Source organism: Struthio camelus, chromosome 2 (assembly GCF_040807025.1).
Source record: "Struthio camelus isolate bStrCam1 chromosome 2, bStrCam1.hap1, whole genome shotgun sequence".
Lineage (NCBI taxonomy): Eukaryota > Metazoa > Chordata > Aves > Struthioniformes > Struthionidae > Struthio > Struthio camelus.
In genome coordinates, this window is record NC_090943.1 from 77,255,806 (window position 1) to 77,283,351 (window position 27,546).

Genomic DNA, 27,546 nt, shown 5'->3' on the forward strand with positions numbered 1-27,546 from the left:
ATACACACATACATATGTATATATATAAAACACCCCCCCAAACATAATTTTTTTTAAAATTCCATTTAACAGTTCTCCCCCTCTTTCAAGGGAGAAGTAATTCTAGTACATAGTGAAGGAAGTTCCTACCCAAGAAAAAAATCTAACTAGATTTTACGTCTATTTCCTCTAGTTCAGAATGTGGGTGACAAGTTTTTTTTTTTTTTTCCCTTTCGTGCCTGTGTATCTTCACCAGTTGCATGTAGAAGTCTGTGCTTTAATCTTAATTTCTCTCTCCAAAGAAGAAAGTAAGAACAGGAATACAACTTGAAGTGTGTTTAGGACTCTGAATCTCTAAACACTGTCACTGTAAATGCCCTATAATTCTCCAATCGTTTGTAGTCATAAAGTCATGTAAAGCCCTAGAAACTGCTAACCTGTTTTTGAAGAAGCTCAGGACATTGACCAACTGACTTGCAAGCTTGAACACAACAGAAGCATGACAGTGGCCTTGGTAAATAGGTAGACTCATGGCTAACCAATAAGTGACAATAAGTTTGTAAAAACTGGTAATCTCTGCATTTTTCCTTTTCTTCTTAAAAACCAACTTTCAGTAGGGGTTACAGAAGAGAATCTCAGCATTCACTTAAAAAAAAATTTAGCCCTCCTGTTAGATGGAAACATAAACCAAAAGTATGAAAAAGGAATAATGAGAATGCAAAACATTAAAATTCAAAGTAACTTTGTTCCATACAGTATTCAATTACTTGAATAATTTTATATATTTTGTAGAAGGCATTCATGATAGAAATGCAGATCTTAAAACATTAACAAGGAAAGGACGAAGACAAAATTTTACATCCGTGAAATCTTAACTTCATAAGCTGACATCAATAGTAAAAAACTGCTCAGAAGGCACAGAATGCAGTTTGAGAATATAGTTAAGTTAGCCAAATGACAAGCAGCTGTAAGGACTTTCTCCATGTGTATGAGGTAAAGATGGTACCTCTTTTTTCAGCTGCTGTGCTTTTTTCAGCACATCTAAGAAGGTCTGATGGTGTCACATGGTACAAACTGGCCTTTCGTGACTGTGGCATGCTAAAAAAGGAAGAGAAAGAGCACAGGCAGCTAGTGCATTTTGGCTAAGGCAAAATATCTCTGCCTTGAATAGCTGCAATACAAATACCCACAACATGAACAAACAGACAAAGATTCAAATAGGAATTTATCTTGTTTTAATACGCTTTTTTAAAAGAAAAAAACCCAGTATCTTTAATTACCTGAAGCAAATGTACTTAATAAAATTAAGTTTTCAATACGATTAAAACGTTCATTTGCTCATCAGGTCATAAAAGCTAAAGTTTGCATGAACACCAGGTAAGTATAGTATCTCACAGCAATTTAAAAAGTCTCTGACTTTGCTATATTTATGGAATGCACTGGAACAATACATTCACAACAAGTAAGCTAGTCACTTAGAAATGTGATGTTAACCTCTGTACATTAGAGACAAGGTTATGATGATGACAAGTATTTCATCAGGGTGTTGGGGGAGGGAAGGTGACTGAATAGATCATTTAGCCTATTCTAACTAAACTATAACTTACTGTAACTACAGTATTAGTCAAGTTCCATTTATGAAGTGCATTACTGTACACACTTTAAGAATGCATCGACATTAGTTTTAAATGGCTAACACTATCTAAGCTTACCTGCAGAGTTTGCAAATTTAAAATATTAACAGAATATTTAAATTCCCAATTCAAGATGCAACAACATAGACCACATAGTCCCTATGGAAACCCATTCAGTGAAAGTATGACTGAACATTGCCATCTGCAGTAAGAACACCTGCAGAAGATCTGACCAGTACAGGAAAGCAGCCCCAGAGTGTGCCCTCTGTGCACTGACCGAATTCCCATCAAGGCCAGACAGGCCTATTCCATTTTGTCAACAACATCTAGCTGCTTCTCCGCCAGTAGCTACCCAAGGTTAGCACAGCTGAGATTAGGAAATAGTTCTAGTATGTTTAAGGGGCCCTTAGAATGCAACGAGTTGAGTCCCACCTGGAAGTCTGACCCATGCAACCAGCAACTTCCCACCAGTGACCTCTCTGCGCAGTTCCCAGGGCTCCCTGTGCAGCTTGGAGTGCAATTCCTTTATTAAATCCATTCTGTTTAACCCCTTATGTGCTTTGAGTGTTTCTCTCTGCTAGTATCCAACCCCCTCTTTCCTGCCCTGCAGTCATATTTGGCAGGACACCGGTGTGCAGATGCCTCTTTGGGGGCAAAAGCACAAGGGGGAGGTAGGGAGCGGCATTCCCAGGTGGCCCGCTACAGGTCAATGGGCACCCACGGCTCGCAAGCTGGTGGGGTGGGTCACCCCCACAGCACGGCCAGAGTTAGAGAGTGAGCCAGAGATATCACCAGAGAGGCTTGTGGAACTGGTTTCCATGCTCTGATTGGAAAAAGCAGGGCTGGTGGCATTCAAGTCAGGAGGGGATCTGCAGAGGTTCTTATTGACTGCACTCCACACCCTGGATGAGGTGTTGCTGATGCAGCACCAGTGAAACAGGCAGGTGGAACGTGATGGAAGAGCAGCTAAGGAGGATCACCAACTGACCCAAGGGGTTGCAACTGCAACCACGGGTCGAGCCAAGAAGCTGGACCACCAATCTGCCGTTTTGGCCGCCGACATTGCAAATTGCTGGCAGCAAAAGCGTGAGAGTGAGATATCTATCCCTTGGCTGTGCGGACACTGGTGCGAAAAGCGGATTGGGATCCAGAAACTTGGAACAGCAATATCTGGGACTCCGATGAGCCCCCCAGCTCAGAATCAGACAGAGAGCATGAGGGGAAGGCAGCTGCCTGGCCAGTGGCAGAACAGCATCTTATCACACCAAATGCGGCCAGTTTGCAAGGGACCACAACTATTTGCAATTTTTAAGCATCAGAGCTGCAGGATTATGCAGGGGCACTACAGGCGCAGTCCTGTGGAGCGATATTAGAGTGGCTGTTAAGGTTGTGGGATGATGAGGCGGGTGTGGTTTATTTTACTACAGGGGAACTTGATAGGAGGAGGGATCTGTCCCAGGATCCCAGGCTGCACAACACCCTCCATACCCCGCAGCAGCAAAACTGAGACGTCTTCCCCTCCCTAATGGGAGGAGCGCTGGGCGCGGCACGGTCAACCTGGCCAACTGCTGTGGACATCGATGATGGGCTCACAGAGTGGACTGCTATCATAGCATACCTTTCCTGTCTTGTGGTCACATCATCTTCTTATAATCTTATCTAATACTTCTCTATTCAAATGCATACATCCTGCCTCACTAAATATTGTTACCACACTGTGGCTACCTTTAGGTATCTCTGACTAAAATAAAAATAAAAAATTGCAGAGTATATTAAAAAACACATAAGACAGCTGAACACTATGGAAGATTATGAACAGGTGAAAAGGTATTATAAATAGAAGTGGTTTCTATTGGTTCTATATGGTACAGGAACCATGACAAGCACTCTCTACCTTACTTGTACCAAAAGTCACAGCTTACATTGTCAAAACAACCTTAACTTTCGAGCAGTTACATTCTCAAACATAGTATAAAAGGAAGAACAGTAAGTAAAAACTTCTTTTCAGTTTGAGTTTATCTTCTCTGTGGACTTGTTTTTATATTTAGCTTATGAACTCACAAGTCTTGACTAGGCAGCCAACCCACGTTTTTTTCTCCCCCCATCAGCAGTTTGCTCATTTCTCCATCATTGTGGACATTTCTCCCTAGTCTTAAGCACACTCAAAGTTATTGAAACACTGAAATTAAAATTTAAATTACCTTTTACTGCTGAATACTTCTGTTAGCACCTCTTTGCTGTGACAATATAATTTGATGATACTATAGACTGAAATTTTAGAAGCAACAACAGGTAGTAATGCATTTCCCTCCTGGTCCTGGCACTGATTTGGTACTCCATGCCCTTGAAAACCTCACACACAGCATGAATAATTAACACTATACGGCCTTATAACCACCGAAATGAATGGTAACATCCTAACCAGTGTCAGTGTATGCAAAACAAAGCTCTAAGTCTTTACTTAGAACTAACTATCCTCAAATAGACAAGAACTGCTTTTTCCTAGAAAGTAAGAGCTCTTAGAGCAAGGAAGCAAACTGTCTCTTCAAACTTCTATAAATGCACTGAGTAAAAAAGAAAAAAAAAAAACCTCTGAAGATTTACTTTGGCATGGGCTAAGTTTTTTGTTTTTTTTTTTTAAACTCTAATATTGTAGCATTATTGGTCTCTACAATAATTCAAGTGTCCAAAGGTTCTACATACTATTTGCTTATTTGCTTCGCAAGGCACTGTAATGCCACAGCACTTTTTATTTTATTACCTTTTGTGCAGCAAGATGGAGAGCAGTCCTTTGGCTGTGATCAGCTCTATTAACATCTGCTCCTGCCTTCAGCAATGCCTCAGCACAGTCCAGCCTGTCAGCCAGTACACAGTACATAAGTGGAGTTCTTCCAAACTGGTCTTCTTTATCTTTCAGCTCAGAGTTTCCTTAAGAAAAAAGGAAAAAAACATATAAAATAATTAAGGCTATTAGCACCTAACTGGCAGGAGTATTCTTGTTATTAAAAGGGAAATACATAAATGAACAAGGCGATCAAAATAATGGAATATAACATAAAAACAAAGTTCCTCATTTTTAACCTTGTCTATCGTTATTGGTGTAGGGAATTTGAAAATATATTTACAGAAAAAAAAATAAATGCAGAAACCATGAACTGCACAAACATACTTACAAGAAGTAACTTTCTGCAATGACACAGTTATGTATCATTTTAAAATAGTTAGATTTTGGTTGCAAAGATTACTTTAAAAACTATCAACAGCAAATAAACCAAACAGTCCTCCTGAAACCTGCAAATACTATAACTGAAACAAGTTCTGAAATCTACTCATTGAAATGTTTATTTAAAAAGCATCAAGACACCAATAGCCCATCAATACCATTATTTACTTCACAGTCCCTTATAATAAGGAAACTACTAAAGTACTTAACGAGTTTCCTTGGATTTATATGGTTAAGTAAGAGAGCAATTAAGCCAAATAAGGCAGCTGCAGCCTCGTAACAAAAAATTAACTCCCTCTATTCCTACTCATAAGTCAGAAAAAAAAACCAGTATGTACTCCCCATTACAAAGTTGCATAGTTCTTCTATGTCACTTTAACAACATTAGCACGTATGTCTTCATGGGTACCAACTATCCCACATATCCTGCTCCAAATGCATCTCCCCCATGGCAATAACAGCTACAACTCAATTCAAGGAACACTGAATTTTAGCAGGTAACTTTTTTTTAAATACCTTTTTAAAAAATATTCCCTTGATTATTAATACCTTGAAAGAACTCCAATAGATTTAAAAAGCATGCTTTTCCTTTGCAAACACAATCTTCACTCTCCCCAGCATATTATACTTACATACCTATCCACTAATTCTATCTCTAATTACAATTTCTACTGATTCACTGAGTGAAACTGCCAAGCAGACTGATATTCCCCTGGATCCTTATTTAAAAATTAACATTTGCTCCCTACTAACACGGCCTCTCACTAAACCAAAAAGAAAGTTTTAAGCAGAATATTGCTAATCACAGCTACTTCATTTGTGAGTTCCTTTAAAACTGTTGGGTGAATACCATCTAGTTCTGATGATTCATTCTGTAACATCTTCTCCCAGTTAGAGACTGAGATTTGCTTTGAGACAAGTCTTTTTGCTCTGTAAAAAAAAAAAACAGTTTAGGAACCTTTCTGAAATCTTTTATGAATACAGATACAGGAAAATTCTTTTTGTTCTTCATCTATGGCCTTATCTTCTCTGACTGTTTCTTCACATCAACTACCTACTAGCTCTCCATGTCATCCTCATATTAAAGAAAGTTTTATAATTAATTTTTTTTGCCTCTAGCATATTATTCCTAAAATTCTTTTACTGATCTGTATCTATCTTCCTCAGACACAGCTTATGCTTTTTGAAGAACACCTTCTTACTTTTCATATCCTCCCCTACACTCTGTTCAGTCACACTTGCTTCCCTTTGACCCCTCTAAACTCTTTCTTTGATAAGTACTTTACACTTGTTTCATACCGCAAGCAAGGATTTTGTTCCTTTGATTCATTTTTAGATTCTTTTTAGCAAGCACCTTTATTTTGATGTCCTTTACCTTTTTTGGAGTCCACAACAATAGTGGATTGCTCTTGCCAACCCATGTACACTCCAGTCAACAGTTCTTGGACAGCAACATTCTGACTCAAGTTCTACACAGCAGTCAGGAGCAACTCATGAGTTGGTTCTCTCATGGGTTTGTTGCTCTGGCCATCTCTATCACCAGTTCATTAACCATTTCTAACAATTCAGTTTTAGGATCATACCCTCAATGTGCCATTTACCCAATACTCATGAGAATAACTTCCTCTACTATTGTGATTTCTGTCAATTCAGCCTCTCTGACCTCCCTTCGTATGTCACACACATCATCATCTGGTTAGATGGACAGTAATGCAACCTTAATACTACAGTTTCTTATTTAGACTTGAAATTTGAATCATTAAGCTTTTTTTGTTGTTTAGTTTATATGGCTATTTTGTTAAATCTTATTTGAATCCAACATTTGTTTTCTGCTTTGGTTTTTAAATGTGTTTCAGCACCCTTTCACCTGCATGACTTCCACTGAAATACCAGAATAAAAAGTATACAGAAAAGACAGTGTCCCTCACTTTTCACTTTAGAAGCTTTCCTAAAATGAGCATGACAGCTGAGTTTTAAGATTTTTTTCAGCATTGTACTACATAAATAAGTGACTAATGTATATTTTTCTAGGAAAGAAAAATCAAATAATGAAAAATTACATATGTAAAATTATACTGGTCCTTTTTTCCCAAGGGGCCTTGTATAAAAGTTGCATAAGAATCTGCCCTGAATTTCAGCTGAGAACAGGAGAATGTGAAGTGTTGTACACATTTTATTCCCTACTCTTCAGATCAAAAAACAAAAAGTCAAAAAAAGCATAATTTTACAGTACCACAGTTAGAAGAAATGTCAAAGACATTGGAAAAATAATTTGTAACAGTAAGTTTCTAAAGGGGAGTTAAAAGCGGCGTAAATGGAAAAGTCTTTGGATTAATATTAATGTCCTGTTATATACAACTACCTTTTCACATAAAAAAGAAATAGGTAAAGTAATTGTCACTAACACTACATGCATATTTGATACAGTTTTAAAATTCTAATTTTTGGTGAAACTTTTGGAGAAAAATCTCATGTGTTTTATCTTTAAATATTCATTTAAATGTTATCTTATTTTCATTATTGAAGCCTATAATTCTTTACCTCTGCTCAAAATGATAAGTTGTAATGTTTACTAAATGCATTAGAAAGTATTATGTAGAAATGAATAGTGTCACTTGTTCAATTAATTACATGGCCATTAGGAAATAATTCAAAATGTAACCGGTAAGTTAAAAAAAATTTTCGATTCCACTTTTTATTTTCCCCAACTTGTAAGAATTTTCTAGACTTTTACTTCACAGTATTACAGTTTCTTCACAAACTTGATGTAGCTCCAATATAATTTTTCTTTCCTCTGCTATTAGAGAGAAAAAAGTAGTATTTACATTGTGAAACAGTGATGTCTTATGTCTCAATATTTCAGCTAACAATAACAAATGCTTTTTCTAAATGAATACCTTTGCTGTTCAGTAGAGCATGGTGCAGAAACATCAAAGCTAATTATAAACAACAACACAGCTCTGTGTAGCTATTTGTAGATACTACGATCCAAAGCAGAAATGTAATTTAACACTGCAATGATCCTAACTAAAAAGCCAGTTTCTCTAACTAGCAAAATATAGTCAGCTGCTGTTCCAGTATTAGCTCACCCAGTGGCAATTCAGGCATCATAAAACCATATTCCACTGTTCAATGTTAACATAGCCTAAAAAGCGTCTTACATTCGTTGAAGATAATCACACCTGCACAGTTACATACATTTTTGAAAAGAAATACAGAAGCAGGCAGCTCTCACAATAGCCCACACGTACATGGCTTATCCTCCCAAGACACTTGTTCTTAAATTACTTCGCAGAACTGGTTCCTCTCCCTCAAATTCCAGATCGTCTTTCTGTTACATGAGGCTATATAGAATGTACAGACTAAAAGAAAGAAGTGGGTACAGGATTAGACTAGCAAATATGATCTAAAGTAGAAGCTCAGCTCAAGTAAAGCAACAGACATTTTTTTCCTCTTTAGCTCCTAGAGAGTGACGTAGCTGATGAACAACAAAGGCCTTGCATGGCTGCATATAGCCTAAGTGGAAAAACGAGAAAGATCTTGAAAATTTGATGACAGTGATTTGTCTGAGGTTGCTGCACTGTTTAAGGTAAAGAAACTATTTTCATCTAGCAGAAGGTTTCTTTCTATTATTATTTTGTCTGTTTAAAGGCCTCTCAGAGCCTTCTAGTGGTTTGAGTCCTGCAGGTATTTCACTGAAAGTGTGTCTGTCGGGAGGCTCAGCATAACAGATAGGAAAAGGACGAGGAGCTACTGTATCACCATCCGATGCTAAAGGATACTAAGCTCATGAAATGCACTAACTGCAAAAACTTGAGGACATTACAGTTACAGTAAGTTACTGTTTTCTGGAATCAAGAAAGCACAGACAGCCTTTTAAGCATTCAAAAACGGAATTAATAGATCTCAGAACTCACAAGACTACGGTACTGTAGCAAGGGGTTTACTATTTAATTCAGACATGAATTCTTTGGCATATCTAAAGTGTGCCACTGCAAAATTAAATTCTCTTCCACATACTGGCCTAAGAAAGAAATTTTGTTTGATCTCTCCACCTTCAGGATCAAACTTCCCCCCAGCAAAGATTATACATCCATAGGTTTGTTCATAGGCCATGAACATCACGAAATCAAGTAAGTCGATTCTGAAATTTAATTCATATATTCAGACTTCATCACTTCCTCATAATCTACATAAGCAGTTACATCAGATTGTGTAACATCCCTCTGCATTGTTATACCAAAGAGGGGGGTGGAAAAGTGGGAGGAGGACCTGAATCTTGCTTAGTTGTGAAAGACCGCCTCTTGCTACTTGCAAGAATCTTGCCTTTTGTAATACCTCACTTAAGTTTTTTTTTAACCTCCCACATTGAAGAATAGGGAAGAGAGAAGCAGAGAGGAGAATCAAAAACATGCATCTGAACATTTGCAACCTAGAACTTGCAGTTAACATTTACAATAAAAGGTCATATCTGAGATTTAAAAAGCACTTGTATCCCAGTGATAGATGATAACGGTTTTAAAATGAGAAGTAAGACTAAATGGACACTTCAGTATAACGGCTACTATACATATTGCTGTATGCTTGTAAAGAGACTCTGCATGCTGCTTAAAAACAGTTACATGCATCTCCCCTAAACGATACACAAAAACTTTAAATGCAAAATGATCCTCCAACCACAAAACTAACTTTTGCTCCCTTTTTGCCAAGGATTAAAACCATGCAAATGGGTTTTAACACTAATGGAACTGTTAATTCAAGACATGTTCAGGGTTGTACAAAACACAGTAAATACAATATCATGAGCATTCCTCAAAGCCTTACATCATATGATTCTAAAACAATGCGATATAGTCCTAGACAACTCATGCAATACAAACAGAATCACAGAATGGTTTAGGTTGGAAGGGACCTCTGGAGATCATCTAGTCCAACCTCCCTGTTCAAGCAGGGTCCTCTAGAGCAGATTGCCCAGGATCACATCCAGACGGGTTTTGAATATCTCCAGCGAAGGAGACTCCACTACCTCTCTGGGCAACCTGTTCCAATGCTCTGTCACCCTCACAGGAAAGAAGTTTTTTCTCAGGTTCAGATGGAACTTCCTGTGGTTCAGTTTCTGCCCATTGCCTCTTGTCCTGTTGCTGGGCACCACGGAGAAGAGGCTGGCCTCATCCTCTCGACACTCCCCCTTCAGATACTTGTACACGTTGATGAGATCCCCTCTCAAGTCTTCTCTTCTCCAGGCTGAACAGGCCAGCTCTTGCAGTCTTTCTTCATAGGAGAGGTGCTCCAGCCCTCTAATCATCTTGGTAGCCCTCTGCTGGACTCTCTCCAGGAGTGCCATGTCTCTCTTGTCCTGGGGAGCCCAGAACTGGATGCAGTCCTCCAGGTGAGGCCTCACCAGGGCTGAGGAGAAGGGCAGGATCACCTCCCTCCACCTGCTGGCAACACTCTGCCTAATGCACCCCAGCAGACCATTGGCCTTCTCGGCCACAAGGCCACATTGCTGCCTCATGCTTCACTTGTTGTTCTCCAGCACTCCCAGGTCCTTCTCGGCAGAGCTGCTTTCCAACAGGTCAGTCCCCAGCCTGTACTGGTGCATGGGATTATTCCTGCCTAGGTGCAGGACCTTGCACTTGCCTTTGTTGAACTTCAGGAGGTTCCTCTCCGCCCACCTCTCCAGCCTGTCCAGGTCCCTCGGAATGGCAGCACAGTCTTCTGGTGTGTTCGCCTCTCCTCCCAGTTTAGTATCATCAGCAAACTTGCTGAGGGTGCACTCTGTCCCTTCCTCCAGGTCATTGAGGAATATATTGAACAAGACTGGACCCAGGACTGACCCCTGGGGGACACCACCAGCCACAGGCCTCCAACTTCACTCTGCACCATTCACCACAACCCTCTGAGCTCTGCCATCCGGCCAGTTCTCAATCCCCCTTGCTGTCCGCTAATCCAACCCACCCTTCCTGAGCTTACCTGGGAGGATGTGATGGGAGACAGTGTCAAAAGCCTTGCTGAAATCAAGGTAGACAACCTCCACTGCTCTGCCCTCCTCTACTCAGCCAGTCATGCCATCAGAGAAGGCGACCAGACTGGTCAAGCATGATTTCCCTTTGGTGAATCCATGCTGACTCCTCCTGATCACCTGCTTGTCCTCCAGATGCTTAGTGAGGACCTCCAGGAGGAGCTGTTCCATCACCTTTCCAGGGCTGGAGGGGAGGCTGACAGGCCTGGAGTTTCCTGGCTCCTCCTGCTTGCCCTTTTTGAAGACTGGAGTGACATTGGCTTTCTTCCAGTCCTCAGGCACCTCTCCTGATCTCCAGGACCTTTCCAAGATGATGGAGAGCGGTCTAGCGATAACATCCGCCAGCAGCACTCGTGGCTGCATCCCACTGGGGCCCATAGATTTGTGGATGTCAAGTTTGGACAAACGATCTCTAACCTGATCCTCCTCAACCAAGGGAGAGTCTTCCTTTCTCCAGCCTTCCTCTCTTGCCTCCAAGGTCTGGAATTCCTCAGGACTGGCCTTAGCAGTAAAGACTGAAGCAAAGAAGGCATTCAGTAACTGTGCCTTCTCCGTAGCCTTCGTCACCAGGGCACCCGCCCCGTTCAGCAGCGGGCCCACGTTTTCCCTAGTCTTCCTTTTGCAATTGATGTATTTGAAGAAGGCCTTCTTGTTGTCCTTGACATCTCTTGCCAGATTGAATTCCAAATGGGCCTCAGCCTTCCTTGTCGCATCCCTGCACACTCTGACAACGTCCCTGTATTCCTCCCAAGTGGCCTGTCCCCTTTGCCACATTCTGTACACTCCCTTCTTCTGCTGGAATTTTGCCAGGAGTTCCTTGCTCATCCATGCAGGTCTCCTGCCCGCTTTGCTTGACTTCTTCCTCAGAGGGATGCACTGCTCTTGAGCCTGGAGGAGGTGATGCTTGAATATTAACCAGCTTTCTTGGACCCCTCTTCCTTCCAGGCAGGGCCCTACCCCAGGAGATTCCCCTAAGTAGGTCCCTGAAGAGGCCAAAGTTAGCTCTCCTGAAGTCCAGCGTTGCAATCCTACTCATTGCCCTGCTCCCTCCTCGTAGGATCCTGAACTCCACCATCTCACGGTCACTGCAGCCAAGGCTGCCCCCAACCTTCACCTCTCCAACTAGACCTTCTTTGTTCGTTAGTACAAGGTCTAGCATTGCGCCTCTCCTCGTCGGCGTCTCCACCACCTGAGTCAAGAAATTATCATCAATCCTCTGCAGGAACCTCTTTGACTGTTTGTGCCTAGCTGTGCTGTCTTCCCAACAGATGTCAGGTGAAACAATTAGCATATTTTTGTTCGAACATGGATTATACAATATATACGTGGCAAATACTGTGTTTTATGGTATTTAATCCATAGGCTGTTTAAAAAGCCCTGTAATTAAGCATCAGTAGCAGTCAAGATATAGCAACAGTTTATTCCACAAATCCCTTTCTCACTAGAAATCGTTCTTTTTACTTTTTATTTTGTGTTTAGGTCTCTGAACTGGTACAGTCTGTCAAAAGGAAACAGTATCTGGAACACACTGTATTATTTCAAACATCTGTGCTCCTTTAAAATTACAGGCTATCAGACAGGAAGATTATGTACATGTCCATATAAATAAATTATATGGAAATACAGTGTGTATATTTGTACACACTCATGCATGCCTCATCAAACTACAGCAAGTGGGAAACAGAGTAATTGCCAAACAGGTTAGAGGGGCTCCTACTTTTCTAAGAGACTGTTCAACCAGATTCTTTGCCCCTCCTATGTTAATAACTGCATGGGGAAAACTCAAAGGGGAATGTATTAATGAATTTAGGGGGAAAAGTCCTCCCTAAAAGAAGGAGAAAGTGAGATGTTATTTTACTGGATATACCACTATCCACATAATCGGATGCAAGGCTTTGCTGTGTTAACAGAATATTAAGTGACCCAGGACACACACACACACAACACTGAAGTGCTGTCCTGGATTACATGATGCTACTAAGTGCAGTCATGAAGTCCAATGAGTAACATCGACTGCTCAATTTACTTGTGGTCTCAATTTATACCAACAGTGCCTTGAAAAATCTAAAAATATCACTGATGTCAGGATAGGCATTCCTCTTCTGCTAGGCAATACTTTGCCTTTTTTTTTTCATCCTGCCCTGGCATAAGTAAAGCCTGTGTCACATCCTGTCAATGCATGAAAAAGCAGAAGAGACAAATGTTGCTGTTACAACAAAGACTGCAAGGATCATGCAGTTTTTCCCTCCCATACATAAATAACATACATTCTTATTTTTTTGCAGCATGATCATCATTAGAAGAACGGTGATTTCCATACTCCGTTCTAATGGCTGTTTTGTGGTATATTTGACAAGATGTGCCAGCAACAGAGAAGTAATTATTCCTTTGTGTTTTCAAAGCATTGTCTTTTGGCTGCGATTAACAAGACATACCAAAGTCAGCAAAAGCTCTTTGTTGTCTCTGCTAATTGTTAGCCAGAATTTGAAAATTCAGCCTTTTTTCCCCCTTCGATGGTTAGCTGAAAGCTTTTCTGATGTGCAGGCGAGAACTTTAAATATTTGTTTATCTATACAGCGAAAACTATTCAACATCAGATCTCAAATATAAGAATTGCTAGGAGGTGCTACTGTAAGTCTGCAAGATTGACTTGCTATAGCTACCAGTACTAATTTTCCTGTCCACATCAGTTTTTTTTTTTTTTTTTTTTAATCTTTAACCAAGAGAGAATGGCTTTCCACACAGAAAAGACTATAGAACCATATAGCTTACTATCTTGTCTTCAGCACAGGTCAGCAGAAGATATATAAACTAAACTATTGATTTAATGTGATTACCATTAAATCCTTGATATTGATTAAAATGGACAATTAACAGCATAAATGTAGACCAAGTTTCTTGTTATTTCAGTCTTTCATCCTCATCAAGACCCAGGAATGGGATTTTTCAAAAGGCTGAGCAAATTGAACTTCCACAATATCAACTGGCATTGCACTTAATCAGAACATCTGAAAACCAAAACCTTCATCTCTGAAATGACAGCCTTCCAAATGAATATAATTATTTTTGGAATGAAAACCACAAACTGCTTTTGAAAATTACTAACCTGGAATGCCATATGGTTCTTGGACAGAGAGAAAAGGTAAAACCCTGGACTATTTAATGGATGGGATTTTTTTCTTCAGCACAGTAGGAAAAAACTCTCTCCTTACCTCTATTTGTCTTGAAAAATGTTATTAGTATATCCAATGCCACTTCAATCAAAGTAACAAATAGGGCTTAATTTCTCCCTAAATTCTACAGAGTGACACGACTTCCTTAATTATAATAAACCTGCTAGAAACACAACTTTATCACATTTCCCACAAAAGCAGAGATTCCAAAAATAGTGATTTGGGGCCAAAATACATCAGCCCAAAGCAAAATTTTTCCACAATTTTAAAAAAGACTCCTAAAGCAGGAGTCTTGAATAACTCCTTGGGTCATACCACTTTTACCAGTTTTCTGCTTTACTTCACATAGAAGTACAGCTCAAAGGCAACAGATGATAAAAGTAAGAATAAGCTGTTTTATTTTCAGGACTGCATTTATTCTAGAAATAAATTAATCTAAAAATGAAAACATATTTTAAAGATCAGAGCAGCAAGTGAAAATAAAAAAGCTTCAGCTTTTAAATCCTCAAAATTCACTTAAAATGAAAACATTTACCTGCTATTAGCTTTTGGAGGACACTCTTATCTCCATTAACAGCAGCAGCATGCACTTCAGATGCTAATGAGGAACCACTGAAGAGGCAGTTCGTTGAAACATTCATACTCTTTCAAAGTATTATCATAGGTCAGATCTGCACCACCAACATTTTTTGTAGGAATTCAGTTCTAGAAAAACAATAAAATACAATTCATATTTACTGATATATTGTTAAGATTACTAAGGCAACACTGAAGAGAATAAATTGTCCTTTTTAAAAAAAAAGAAAGGAACACACACGCGTCGTATTTCATGGGTTAAATCCATCTCTAGTCAAGGTTCAACCAGACAAAGCCTACATTAAGGATATATATTACAGCTTTGTTACCTTCAACATAAAATTCAGTCCATAAGATTTGCAAATGGCTGCAAATAGGATAGTGTGCATATACAAATACACTAGTTAGATTGTTCTTAAGAGCGTTGGCATGCATGCTTCAAATCAGTAACAAGTGATACTTGATACACTGTACTTAATATCTGGTGATATTTTACCATGATGGTCTATGGACATAAGCAGGACAAGGTTTTAAGCAGAAGTAGTATCTTTTATTTGATCAACTGGCATAACTGGAAAAGTCAGATCAGCTCTATAACTCTTCTTCAAATCTGAAACAGAAGTAGCAAAAATGTGCATGCAAGAAAGCCACAATGAATCAGACCAAAAGTCTGGCCTTAAATCCTGGCTCAAATTAGTCAATGGTAGATGCCAAAGAACAGTGCAAATATATGATTTTTCCCCCCCTTTTCTAAATATTCTTCTAAACTGCAATCATTTCTAGCTCAGTCACTTTGTGCACTTGACTTGATTTCTGCACATTTAGAACTCAACAAATTCTGTTAATTTCTTCAAAGAATTTCTCTTTTATAAACTCATCCAGTCACCTCTTAAGTTTATATATAAACTTAATCATATCCACCACATCCACCGGTAAGGCCTTCTACAGCACAATCAAACACTTGCATGGATGAACCTCCTTCTTTCCTTGACTTGATTCTTGCTACTGGCTTCACTTGAGGGCCATTAATTCTTGCACTGGAAGAGCCATCAAGCAATCAATTCTTATCCATCAGTCATTATTTTACAGATTTCTAACATATCCTCCGCAATCACGTTCTCCTCCAGCTGAGAGTTCTAGCTTACTTAACTGTTCCCTAGGCAGAAACTTTCCTATATCTATGTCCATTTAAATTAACCTCTTCCAGTTCCATAATATCCCTTTTCAGATGTAAGGAAACGGGGATGAGCCAGAACTCCACTACGTATTCAAGATACAGACAGAGATTTATACAGTGGTATAACAACATTCTCTCTATCCTTCTCTTTTTCTTTCCTAAATTATAGCTGCCATTGCAGTTGCCTCTTTAGCTGCTTCTGAAATGAAATTGGTACTTTCATTTCACTAATCAATGAAGCCTAACTAATGAGCCTCAAAATCCTTATAATCATCAGCTCAAGCCCACACAGTGTTTCAGAACTGAAGAAGGGTCTCCATGTTTGAAAGGTTGTTGATTTTTTCCAACAGCATCAAACAATTGAACAAAAATATAGCACTTCTACCTTCAAGTATATTACCCTATTACCTTACAATATTTAATATTTGGAATGGAAAGCAAACTGAAGCGAGTAAAGAATTATTGTGCATAGCAGGAAAAAAGGGGCAGGAATCACTGAGGCTGCCTACAGAATGAATTTGAGATTTTTTCACCCCATCTTCTGTTCCACGTTGATTTAAATTTACTTCTTCTGTGATGTCCCACATTTACACTGTAGTACACTTTGAAAACAGTGAGAGGAAACTATTTTGCTTCAGTTGTTATTTTGATCCCTCTTTATTTAATAAATTTCTTATATGGGTGTACAGCATTTGTTTTTTATTAAGATACCATTTCGGGGGAAATGATAGAAAAATCTATTCACTTTTATGTTAAAAAAGTGAAATTTTCTATACACAGATATTAAACATGCAGGAATGAAAGAAAAAGCCTTTATCATGGGAAAAAATTATCTTCAAATACAGTTGAATAGTCTAATGTAATAGTAGTCTCTGCCTCACAAGTTCCATGCTCCATTGGAGAACAGATAAGAAAATTAATACAGGAAGCTTCATAGTAAATCTAATCAACTACTCAGACATCCGCACAGTCATGGTATTGGTTCATATCACATCACTGGAACAAGCACAAGTACAGAAGCGTGTACTACCTGGTTGGGCAAACCTGCTCAACAACGTATCAATATAGCGCATCTACTCTATATGAAAGCACTCACATACAACTAAGACACTGCCTAAGTACAGCACACCACAGTCGCATCTAGACTTGTTTCACTATGTTGTCCTCAGTGGCACTCTATGCCACTTCTAAGAGCAGATAATCGTATCACTGAATATTCTTTTCCTAAAGACTATTTGCCTAAGTTTTACTGAGCCATAACAGAAGGTTGATGAGGTCCTCATAACTAAACCACCTTACCTTCCAACCTTTCTGCCCCACAAAAAAGTAGTAACAGTGTGACTAGAAAGGCATGAAGTCCTAGTCTGCCTAGCTACACACACTGGAATGTCTTACCATGGGAACACTTCCCTGTGTTCGTGAACCTCCTCCTGTTATCTATCAGTTGCTTCAGAACCAGGGAGTAAGCACATCATCCAACATCCTCACTCCCTAAAGGAGTACATTATGGGGACATGCATTCCACTAGTGGCTCATCAGATTTTAAAGAAATCTATTTTCTGAAACCTAACTTTTGTTTCAGGCACCACTATATATTACTTCAGAAATCACCCTAGTCACTTACCCAGTGCTGGCAAGCTGACTGTTGGGTATGTATGGCGTTTTCACCTGTCTGAAGTGACCAATTACCAGGGCACAGTACTTTGCTTCTGCACCAGCACAGGTTCACTCAGCTGAGAACACCGGTGCAAAGGCACTACGACGTGCTCCTCACATAAATTCTGGAGCCATTTCTGGTCATCTGAAACCTATGGAATGGTATCATCCTGTCCTACCACTCTCCTCTTCTGCAAGTGCTACTGCAAACCTCAGAATAACGTGACAACCTCAGTGTTCCATATCTCTTCCTCAAGTCATGAATGCTTGCATTCTTACTGAGTTCAGTGAATTGCTCTGCATTTCAGAAAAGATAGCAAGCATTTTTGACACATCTGCTTTACATTGTAAGTAGGTGATCTTCCTCCATTACCAAAACAGAGTTATTAATGGATTCATGGCAAGGTTAAATTCTGTGAGCAGACAATAGAAAGGAAGTGGAAGAGTCTAATGTAACGGGGGGTTAAAATCAGTTCCACCTTTAGGGCCATGGAAGACAGACAAACAGTGCCACAACGCACCACAGCAAATTACAGAAAGCTGAACTACACTCAGTGCTTAAGAAAGCCAACGAAAGTGCAGATGCATATATGACAATACTGAGCGGACAGAGCTCACACAAGCACAAACCTGAATTTATCTTAAGATAGTTGCTAACATAAGTATGCTGTAACAGCCTTTCCAACATTTCTAGTGCTAGCCACACTCATTTTTTCCTTTCAAGGAGGATAAAGAATATCCACTTCTTTCAAAATACTTGCACGGCTCTCTGCTTTCTGAATATCCTCTCCTCCTTCAGTGAAACAGCTTTTCAACTTTTAAGGACATGTAATCAGCAAGTTTCCTTCCAAGGAAGGAACTCTTCCTCCCAATTTAGCAGTATGGCTTTTTTTCCTGTTATTTTCCCTAGGTTACACTGAAGATAAGCAGATGAGCCATTTCTGATTCACATTAATTTGAACCAAGCAGAAGAGACAATATGAAACTGAGTGTTAATTACAAACTGTTGCAGCACCTCCCACACCTAAACTATTAATCTCTCCTCCTTCCCCCTCGATATTCCTATAGCTACATAAATTTGCCTCCTACATGAAAGAAACACTACACTATTCAGCTACAATCTGAATAGCAGACAAGAGGGAGAAGGCAGAAGGCTGCAGAACTGGGTCCTGTGACACATAATTTAACATGCACTTGTCATGCAAGACTACAGCTTGCCTTTAACTTGTCTCCACTTTTTCCCAAAAAGCTTCCTCTGGATAGGGAGAACATGCCAAGAGTCTATTATATGCACCACTGGAATTTTATACTTGTGGGGATTCTGAGGTACTATTTTTATTCCCCAAAATTATTACTGATGCCTTTTCTTCCATCTTCTTTACTTTTTACCTGCAGATTTTTCCCTTCCACTTTCATTCCAGCTAATCTCGAAATTCACTGTTGGAAGCGATTTCTTCAAGACTTGTCTGCCTACTGCATCTGAGTACTCTGGACAATCCATTAAAACAAGTGAAGCTTTCTGCTTCCATCTCTTGTACTACCTATGGTGAATGCCCCAAAAAAGGTTTGTAGTCTGGAGTTTTCGGTAGGATTAAGAAACAAGCTTTTCCTCATGCACTGAGGGTATAGCATAGATAAAAGTCATTTGGTTCTGACGTGCTTCAGTCTTCTATGCGATCAAATAGAACTAAATAAAGGATGTTCTAAACAGAAACTTAATAAAATGAATTCAAAAGCACATGAGCTAAGAATTCACTGTTTAAATACACACCAGGAGAACCTAAAAACCAAGCTTGGTGTGTGTTTTTTTTTTTTTTAAATCTTAGAGGAAGTCTACAACAGTTCTTGGAGAAGGACATGAGGGATCAACATTCTGGGAAGCACAAAACACTGATTAAATTCTGAAGCAAAGCAAGGCTTTACTTCCAAGCTAAGGTCCACATCAATTTGGAAATGGAACTGGCAGTAACAGTAGCTGCAAAATTTGCATCAGCAAAGCTTTGTTAGTATTTTTACTACCATATTTGCTAAATCTAGTTTTTGGTAAGGTTATGAAAAAAAGTTACAGACCAGTTATGAGAAAAAAAAAATGAAGTTTTGCCTACCTATCTCTACCAATGTCGATAAGATAGTTTAATTAGCACCAATTTTATTTAGAAATTCCACATTTTGATAGTCCTTACATAGTCACCACAAAAGGTAAGAAGAGGAATAAGATAATCATCTTACTGCACATATGGAAGTGAACAAATAAAACATGACATAAAACCTCTAAAGGTAGCAAAGTAAAATTCAGTAAATGCTGGAGATGTTAATATAGCATCAGAAGCATCCCAACTATAAATCAACAAAAATATAAAACTGGCTTCATACAGAGAAGAATACTGAAGGATGATCATAATTTCTAGACAAAAACAAGAGCCCTATCTGTATAAAGTACAAGTAATCATACAGGGTAGAGAAGCAACCAGTTTCCTCCAGAGCAAGTATGAGCAATTACCACACCTCCATTTAAAGCTCTAATATTTCAGCATTTCTCTGATCCAGTAAGTAACTATAAAAGGAAAATTCATAATTGCCTTTAGATATTTCTCTCATGCATATGACAAACATGAACTGGTACCTGGAGGACTGGCTTGATAAAGTTCCTCATTAACAACAAAACGTGATATGTATTTGTAAGGGATGAAAAACAACCACGAGAATCAAGAAAAAAACTACAAGGTCCATTTATAAAAAGGTACGTAATTGGCATTATCTCTAATACACACCATATCACTAGAGTCAAGTAAATAATTCACTTTTTCTTTTTTAAGCTAACACGCAGAGAAAAATTAGTCTCATCAAGACATCTAAAATACAAGGAGAGTCATATGATCACCAAAAGGGCTTCAAAGTATGTGAAATTTCACATCAAACTATGATAATTCTACTTTGCATCACACAGATAATTAGAGTTAAATCATTTCTCTTCCTAGCAAAAAAAAAAAAAAAAAATTTGTTAAATTCTAAAACAGTAAGACTGCTATATCGAATTTTATGGCTAAATATGCCTAGTACAGAATGAGCACTGATGAAAAAAGCAAAGTATTTATAAATATGATTAAATTCAGAAGCCAGAGGTCTTCATTTTGCAGATTAAGGTAAATACAGATTTTTTAGGCAGATTTTAGCAGAACTGATAAAGTTAGGTTCTTATTTCAGTCTGTAAATACAGACATGACTTGTATACATATTAGTGTGCTTACCTCACGAAAATGACAGGCCAAATGATTTTCCCAAGGCTGCACATGAAGTCTGTGCCAGTCAGGCTTGATTTGCAGTAAGCTGATATGGAGGATTTTCTTTTAAATGCAGTTGTGCCCTGTTTCACTCCTCACGCTCCTCCATATGCTTGTGTACTTACTGGAAATGTGAAAAATACAAAAAAAAAAAAAGTTTTCTATGATCTTTTTGAGAAAGCTCTGCTAGGTCTCAAGGGTGTGTGTATATATATATATATGTGTGTACATATATATACATGTATATATATATTACAAGCTCTAAAGCTTGCAATACTGAAAAATACTGAAAAGGAAGCACTGATTTGTTAAGTGTTCTTCCTCTGAAACATGTAGAGCTTAGTACGTTTAAGGAAGAAAAAATGTTTTCTACTGTGATTAAAATTCAAGATGATGTTCAGCTTTCACCATACTATTCGCTGAAATTTCAAAACTCTCTAAGTCACTTCACTTACTCCCACTTCTTCTGTTTTACAGAAACGCTTCATGCTCTCAACCTCTCCAAGAAAATGAGCACCTAGATATTCCTCATCTTCACCACAACCCTGAAACCGAAGCTGTTTTCACAGTCTGGGTCGCCACCGGGCCACGGCAGAACGCGCAGCCGAGCACACGACGCCGCTGCCCCCACCCAGCCGCACGCGGGAGCTTTGGAAAAACCCTCGGGCTCGGTGCCCGCCCCACGCCGCCTGCTTACGTAACGCGGCAACAACGCCCCGGCTGCCGTCGCATTTGGGCCCCTCCAGCGTTTTTCGGGCGATTCGTCCGAGTTGCGGGCTAACTCCCCTCCTGGGTGCGTGCACCCACGAGGGCTTTCCCTCGGCGGCCCTCTGCGTTACAGCCACCCCTAAGTCAGCGGCGTTAAGCAGAGCAAGGCACGGCCGGCTTTCCGCGGGCGCGGCCGGGGCTGCTGAGGCCGCGCGAGCGGAGCAGGGGCGCCCCGCGACCGAGCTCGGCAGCCGAGCGGCCTCGGGCCCCTCCGGCGCTGCCCAGCCGGGCCCAGCTCGCGGCCACGGGGAGGCTGCAGCCGGCGGGAGCCCGCGGCGCGGGGCCTCGCTCAGCCGCAGAGCGGAACGAGGCCCCGAGCTGGCAACGGCGCGGCGGGGCCGTTAGGGAGCCACAGCGGAAGGGGCTGCCGTGCCACAGGAGCCCCGAGCGGCGCTTGCGGAAGGGGTTAACCCTGGCCGGAGCGGAGGGCGGACCCGGGACGCTCAGCACCCCCGGCGCGACTACCTCCCCCGTAACTCACCTCAGCCCCCCGCCTCCGCCGCCGCCCCGGGCCCCGCCCCCCGCCAGGCTAGCGGGGGGGGGAGGGAGGGCCGGCAGGCACGCTCGCGGGCAGTCCCGGTGCCTTCTGGGATACCTCCCGCCTCCCGCTCGCTCCCTGGGCCGCCCCAGGGCAGGCCGGGACGGGCGCGCGGCCCTCAGCCTGGAACTACGCTTCCCGGCGTTCCCCGCGCAGCGCGGGGACCCGGAAGTGAGCGGCGGAGGCGGGCGGTACGGGGCGCCGCGGTGGAACTTGCCCGGGTGTTTCCTGGCGACGGGGGAAGTGAGGCTCCGCCGCTGCCGCGGACAGTGGGAGCCGCGTTTCTCCCCCTCCCCCCTCCCGGGCGCCTGATCTACCATGAGACCCGCCATTTCCCTGCTCCTGCCTGAACCTGGCTGTGTCCTTCTTCTCCTGGTGAGTGACCGGCTCTTCCCTGCCCCCCCCCCCACAGCCCTTTTCTTCCCGGTCGCCCCCCTTCCCCCCGCCAGCCAGCCCCGCCCCGCCCGGCCTGGCGCGGCCCCTGCAGGCGGCAGCGGCCGGGGCTGAGGGGGGGCTCGGGGGGGGGCCGCCGTGCCCTCCCCCCGGGAGACGCGGGGCTCTTCCCTCGCGTCCCGCTGCCGCCAGCGTGCTCCTGAGCGCTGGGGCGGAGCCTGGGGCCGGCTCTGTCCCCGCTGGCACGGCCGGGCCCGCGGCGCAGCCCCTCATCGCGGCGGCGAGGGTGCGAGGCGGCCGCGGGCCGGCTCGGCCGGCACCTGCTCGGCGCGGAGGGAGGGAGGGTAGGGCCGTGCGCGGCGGTGGCGGCGGCGGCGGGAGCGGCCGGTTGGCCGAGTGCGGTGTTGTGGCCGCGGCCGATAGGCTGCCCGCGCCGGGGCGGGCCCGCGCGGAGCTGAGCGGCGCGGAGCCGAGCGGCGCTGCGGGAGGCGCCGCCGGCGCGGGGCAGCCGGAGCCGCGCTGCCCTTTCTCGGAAACCGAAAAGGGGGGGGGGGGGAGGCAGCGCTAATGCGGAGCCACGGACGGACTGGATAGGTATTATCGCAGGAGCCGTGGCTGCGGGGAAGCGACTGCCAAACCGGGCTGGGCTTCGTGGTTTCGCTGCGCAGGCTGTTTGTGCTGTGGCTTTAAACCGCTCCTCCGCTGAAATCGTGAGAGCTGCCTTCCTGTGGCAGGGTGGAGAGAGCAAGGGGAACGTGTAGCACGACCGCGGCAAAGCGGGCGGTTTGCATATGGCCGGCCGCTCGGCAGCGGACTGGAAAAGCCCCCCTTCCCCACGAACTCGTGGAGTAAAGAAGCCCCACTCTTAGCTTGGTGGCCCGAGTTGGATAAAGTTACTGAACTAGCTTGCTCAGCTAGGAGAGTTGTGGAGTTTGCCTTTGATTGTCAGGTTGCGGCGTTTTTTCAGGCTGACGTTAACATGCGTGACCTAAGCTACCTTCTGGATTTGGATACACAGCTCTTTACAGAAACACAATCGCTGATGCACGTGTTCTGTGAAGATATTTTGGCTGTATTTTTGTTTAGGCAGGACAATATAGTAGTTTTTACTTTTAGAATTGTCTTGGGCCAAATTCTATCTCTTTCATAGCATAAATGACTTACAGAGCTAAACTGGACTTGTGTGAGTAAGTTTTATAGGATGCAAAATTATTTAATTAATTTATTTTAAACACTCGAGTGAATTGGGAAAAATGAAGGAATAACTAGAGACAAAGGGAAATAGATCTTTGGGGACCCAAAAAAGGTATGTAATGATACAGGTACTAATAAATGAATTCATCAAAATGTGAAAAAGTCCTGAAAGTATTTGTTACCCCTTGGAAACGTGCACTTCTTCTACCTGGATAGCTTTTTCTTAAATTATTATAAACTTGCTGTAGTTTGACATTTTGTAAGTATATGTGGTGGCATGATTTCAAAAACATTTAAGGTATTTATATGCAGGCATTTGTAGTGTATTGGCTCACTATGTCAAAGACTAAACTGAAGAATGTAGTATATCCAAGTCATATCTATTTATTAAAACAACAGTACTGTTGCTTATGTGCTAGTTTGATTTCAGCTATTGTTTTAAGAACAGATTCCAATGTGCAAAGAGTATGTACTGTCCTTTAGTGTAAAGGAACTTGTAAACATCATTTGAATAGGCAAGTATAAGTCTGGGAAAGTGGTTGTAAGTTAATAAAAGTGTTGTTCTTTCTTCATAATACAGCTAACGTATGCAAGTTTATTGTGCATCAGTTAGATCTGTGTCTCTGCTACAAAAATAGATTATGGCTGAGGTCTGAAACTTCCTCGTGTTTTAGTTAGTTGTTTCTTTGTGTATGGGTTATTTATACCAATTTCTAATGTGATTAAAGTCTCATATATACATAACACACAAACTCCTTTTTCTGTGTTCTTTTTGAGGTTTTATCTGTGTAATTCTCCCACATCATATCGGACTTGGCCCTTTGTTGAAAGGTCACTAGTTACACACAAGCCAATCATTCTTTTTAATAGATCTCCTAAGGGTTTTGGAAAGTTATCCCAGGTAGATTTGGGGAGAAGGAGATCCTTTTTGTTTAAAATAGCTAAAAATGTATTTTACAGAGTATGCTTGCTTTCTTGTGGCATTCAGAGAGTTTAGTAGAGTGTAGTTGCTTTAAAGTTCTGATAACTCTCTGTTTTTCCCTCTCGTGAACAGCCTTGGAGACTTAGGACCAGCCGTATAAGAGTGGTTTTGTTTGGTAAGGTTCCACTCTGCCTCTGCTGTGCTGTCTCTACTTTGAGTGTGACCGTTGGCAGTTTTTGGATAAGTCAGCTTAGTGTATGTCAGTAGTTCCTAAAACAGAGTACAACGATACAATGGATAGCCAGGAAAACAGTTGACTAAGCTGGACTTGCTTAGTAATAGTCATGAAATTTAAAAAAAAAAAAAAAATCCAAATTTTTGGATAAGCATATTTCTATTCAACACAGCCTACTCAGGCATGCTGCTCTAATGGGAAGCACCTGTCCTTTATTTTTTTCATACTTATTGGCTTTGTCTCCAGGGCTCTGCAAACAGAAAATATTTTTCATTAGTTTTTGCACTGGTATACAATGGTCCTCCCTGTTCTATGGCCTTATCCTTATGTTTCCGAATGTTCAAAGCAGATAACTGGTAAAAGATGGTAAAATCTAATGAACATGGTATATTCTGGTTTGTGCATTAATTCTGGCTCCCTTACTGACCTGCTGGATGATTGTGCAAGTCGATTCTTCTCCCAGTGCTTCACTTTCGTCAGATTTCCCGGGAAACCAGACTTCCTAGGTTTCCAGAGAGAAGGAAGAGAAAACAAGGAGTAGAAGGGTTATAGCATATTAAGAAAGCACTTGGTAGGAGGTACAGTAGTAGAAGGTCACTGAGATTTCAGAGGGCTTTGGGTCTCGCTCTTTACGTTTCTTAACCTACTTCTTTCCTGATCTCACTGGAGGTTGGATTCCTAGGACGGAGATTGTAGCACAAATCACTACAGGGATACCCACCGGTCCCAGCGCAGACTTTTCCCTCCCAACTATCACTGACCCCATGTGCCATCGTTGTGCTGGATCAGAGTGAGGCTGCTGTGAGAGGGACAGTGGCTGGAGAGATGGCAGAGGAACATATAGGCTAACATCAGCCCCAATTGTTTTATACTGGAACTTGAATGGAAAGGTGAGCAGCACACAGCACAGGCTGTAGAGAACAGCGTATAGCCGGCTGCAGGACTGGGATCAGAGATGCATAGTAATGTCATGTGGCACTTTACGCTCTTAGATTAGTATTTCTGCCATGTTGATATATTGCTCAGGCCTTTAAAATAAACCCAAGACAGTGGAATAAATGCTGATGGGAACAAAGCCTCATTCTTCTCTAGGCGAGGTGTGGTTCTCTGGCTTTGTTCTTACCAGTCGTTATATTTGTTTGCCTCTACTTGCACCTGTGTATACTTGATTTATAAAGAAAATTGCGGAACAAGACACTCCATTGCACATGCTTCTCCTGCAAACATGTAACAGATGTTTATTGTATTTCTTAATGCTTTATGGGGAGGCATGGGTGCAAGGTGTCCCTGAGGAATAGATCTGAATAGAGAAAACCACCAACTGATAGTGGCAGGAGGAGGGGGAAGGTTGTTCGTTTTTTTGTTTTTTTTTCCCCTCTCTCCAAGCAACTGTAAAGGGTTTCCCAATTCTTGCACTTTTATCTGTGGAGGTTTATTACATTTCAAAACACCACTACTGTATGTTTTTGTTACAGCTTTTTTTGGGAAAGTGTCCTGGATAAGCTGAGGACACCTTCTTAACACAGTTGGCAACACTTCTTGAAGAACATATTTATGTCCTCTGATATTCTGGGAGTGTGAAAATTTTGAGTGTTTTATCTGAGTCATAAAGCTTACCTAATTTTCCAGTAGTTAGTAGAGTGCCTTCTCATGCAGTTATTATGGAAGCCTGGTGTGTGTTCCGTTTATGATTCAATGGCCGCCCTGTTTATATTTGTATGCACTTCCTTAATTGATACAGTTTTTCATCACTAGATAACATTTAGTGTTACAGTTGGGATTGCAGTATAATTTTTTTTAAGTTCAGTGACACTTTCATAGTGTTACTTCATAGCAATGCAATTGTAGCCTGTTAGGAACAGTATCTTAGAAGAGGAACTAGGCAGTGAACTCCTAGTTTCTGAGAAGATACTATAGGGTAATGTTTCTGTCTCTTGTTTCATTGCAACTGCCTTTGCTGTCTTGTTAATAGGACACCAAGTACCTGAGTCCTGAGAGTTGAAAATGAAATAAAATGATGTCTTCTGGTTGCATACTGTAATAAGTAGTAAATTGCTCCAGGAGAAGTTGGACACTCTGCATATTTCACAATGTGTAGATTGTATATCTGTGCTTGCCTCTCTCTGCATGTGTATTGATTAATTTCATATTCAGGAATCCTTTTCAAAATGCAATATTCTGGATGTGGGCGTTAGTCACAGATTGTAATCGCAGGCAAATTCAGGCCACTGAGCCTTATATGATAAAAGGTGTCCCTTTCAGGGGTAGCGCAGGAGTTCAGAGTTGTGTGTGCCATCTGTCGTGCCCTCTAAAGAGAAAAATAATAGTTAGCTGAGGAATTTTCCCTAGGAGGGAAAATAAAATAGGAGAAGCTTAAATTCCATTGCTCATCTATTCCATTCTTCTTGCTATTCCATGATGTGATTGGCAAGTTCCCTGTTCAGAGCACTCAAGAGGGAAAAGAGGAGGAGAAACTGAATTGATTCTTCAAGCAGAAGACTATGATGATTCTGGAAAATGTATAAACGAGTTACTGAGAGTGTGATGTCAGAACTGCTATTACTGGCAACTGAAGAACTCTGTACTGACGCGCCTTATCATCATTTTCTTTTGATATCTTTAAATAATTTTTCTCTTCCTTAATTCACTTTTGGTTTTTGGCAGGGGATCTATCTTAAGCAAGAGACTGGTCCTCATACTGCTAAGTTTTTGGGAAAGTAGCATACCACTGGTGATTCTTATAACATGCCTGATTCCAGCAAGATTTTTGCCGCA

General features: G+C 41.5%; 2 protein-coding genes across 13 annotated transcripts in view; one reads left to right on the top strand and one right to left on the bottom strand.

Moving 5' to 3' along the window:
- The window catches only part of INVS (inversin), a 119,199-nt gene extending 97,091 nt beyond the window's left edge, over nucleotides 1–22,108 (bottom strand). For 6 of the 12 annotated variants that reach the window (XM_068936343.1, XM_068936340.1, XM_068936342.1 and 3 more), the window contains exons 1-4: nucleotides 21,971–22,108; nucleotides 20,689–20,845; nucleotides 14,567–14,736; nucleotides 4,375–4,541 (exon numbers count right to left, since the gene is read on the bottom strand). In XM_068936343.1, the coding sequence (XP_068792444.1) occupies nucleotides 4,375–4,541; nucleotides 14,567–14,672 (273 nt within the window). In that variant the 5' untranslated portion in view covers nucleotides 14,673–14,736; nucleotides 20,689–20,845; nucleotides 21,971–22,108. Of the gene's footprint in view, nucleotides 1–4,374; nucleotides 4,542–5,686; nucleotides 5,733–8,087; nucleotides 8,199–14,566; nucleotides 14,737–20,688; nucleotides 20,846–21,176; nucleotides 21,360–21,418; nucleotides 21,643–21,970 lie in introns of those variants that run through there. The other 6 variants (XM_068936336.1, XM_068936341.1, XM_009682365.2 and 3 more) reach the window with 6 other exon arrangements.
- Nucleotides 22,104–27,546, top strand: part of ERP44 (endoplasmic reticulum protein 44) — a 57,265-nt gene continuing 51,822 nt past the window's right edge. Inside the window, exon 1 of the mRNA XM_068936347.1 lies at nucleotides 22,104–22,402. Within this exon, the coding sequence (XP_068792448.1) occupies nucleotides 22,346–22,402 (57 nt within the window). The 5' untranslated portion in view covers nucleotides 22,104–22,345. The remainder of the gene's footprint in view (nucleotides 22,403–27,546) is intronic.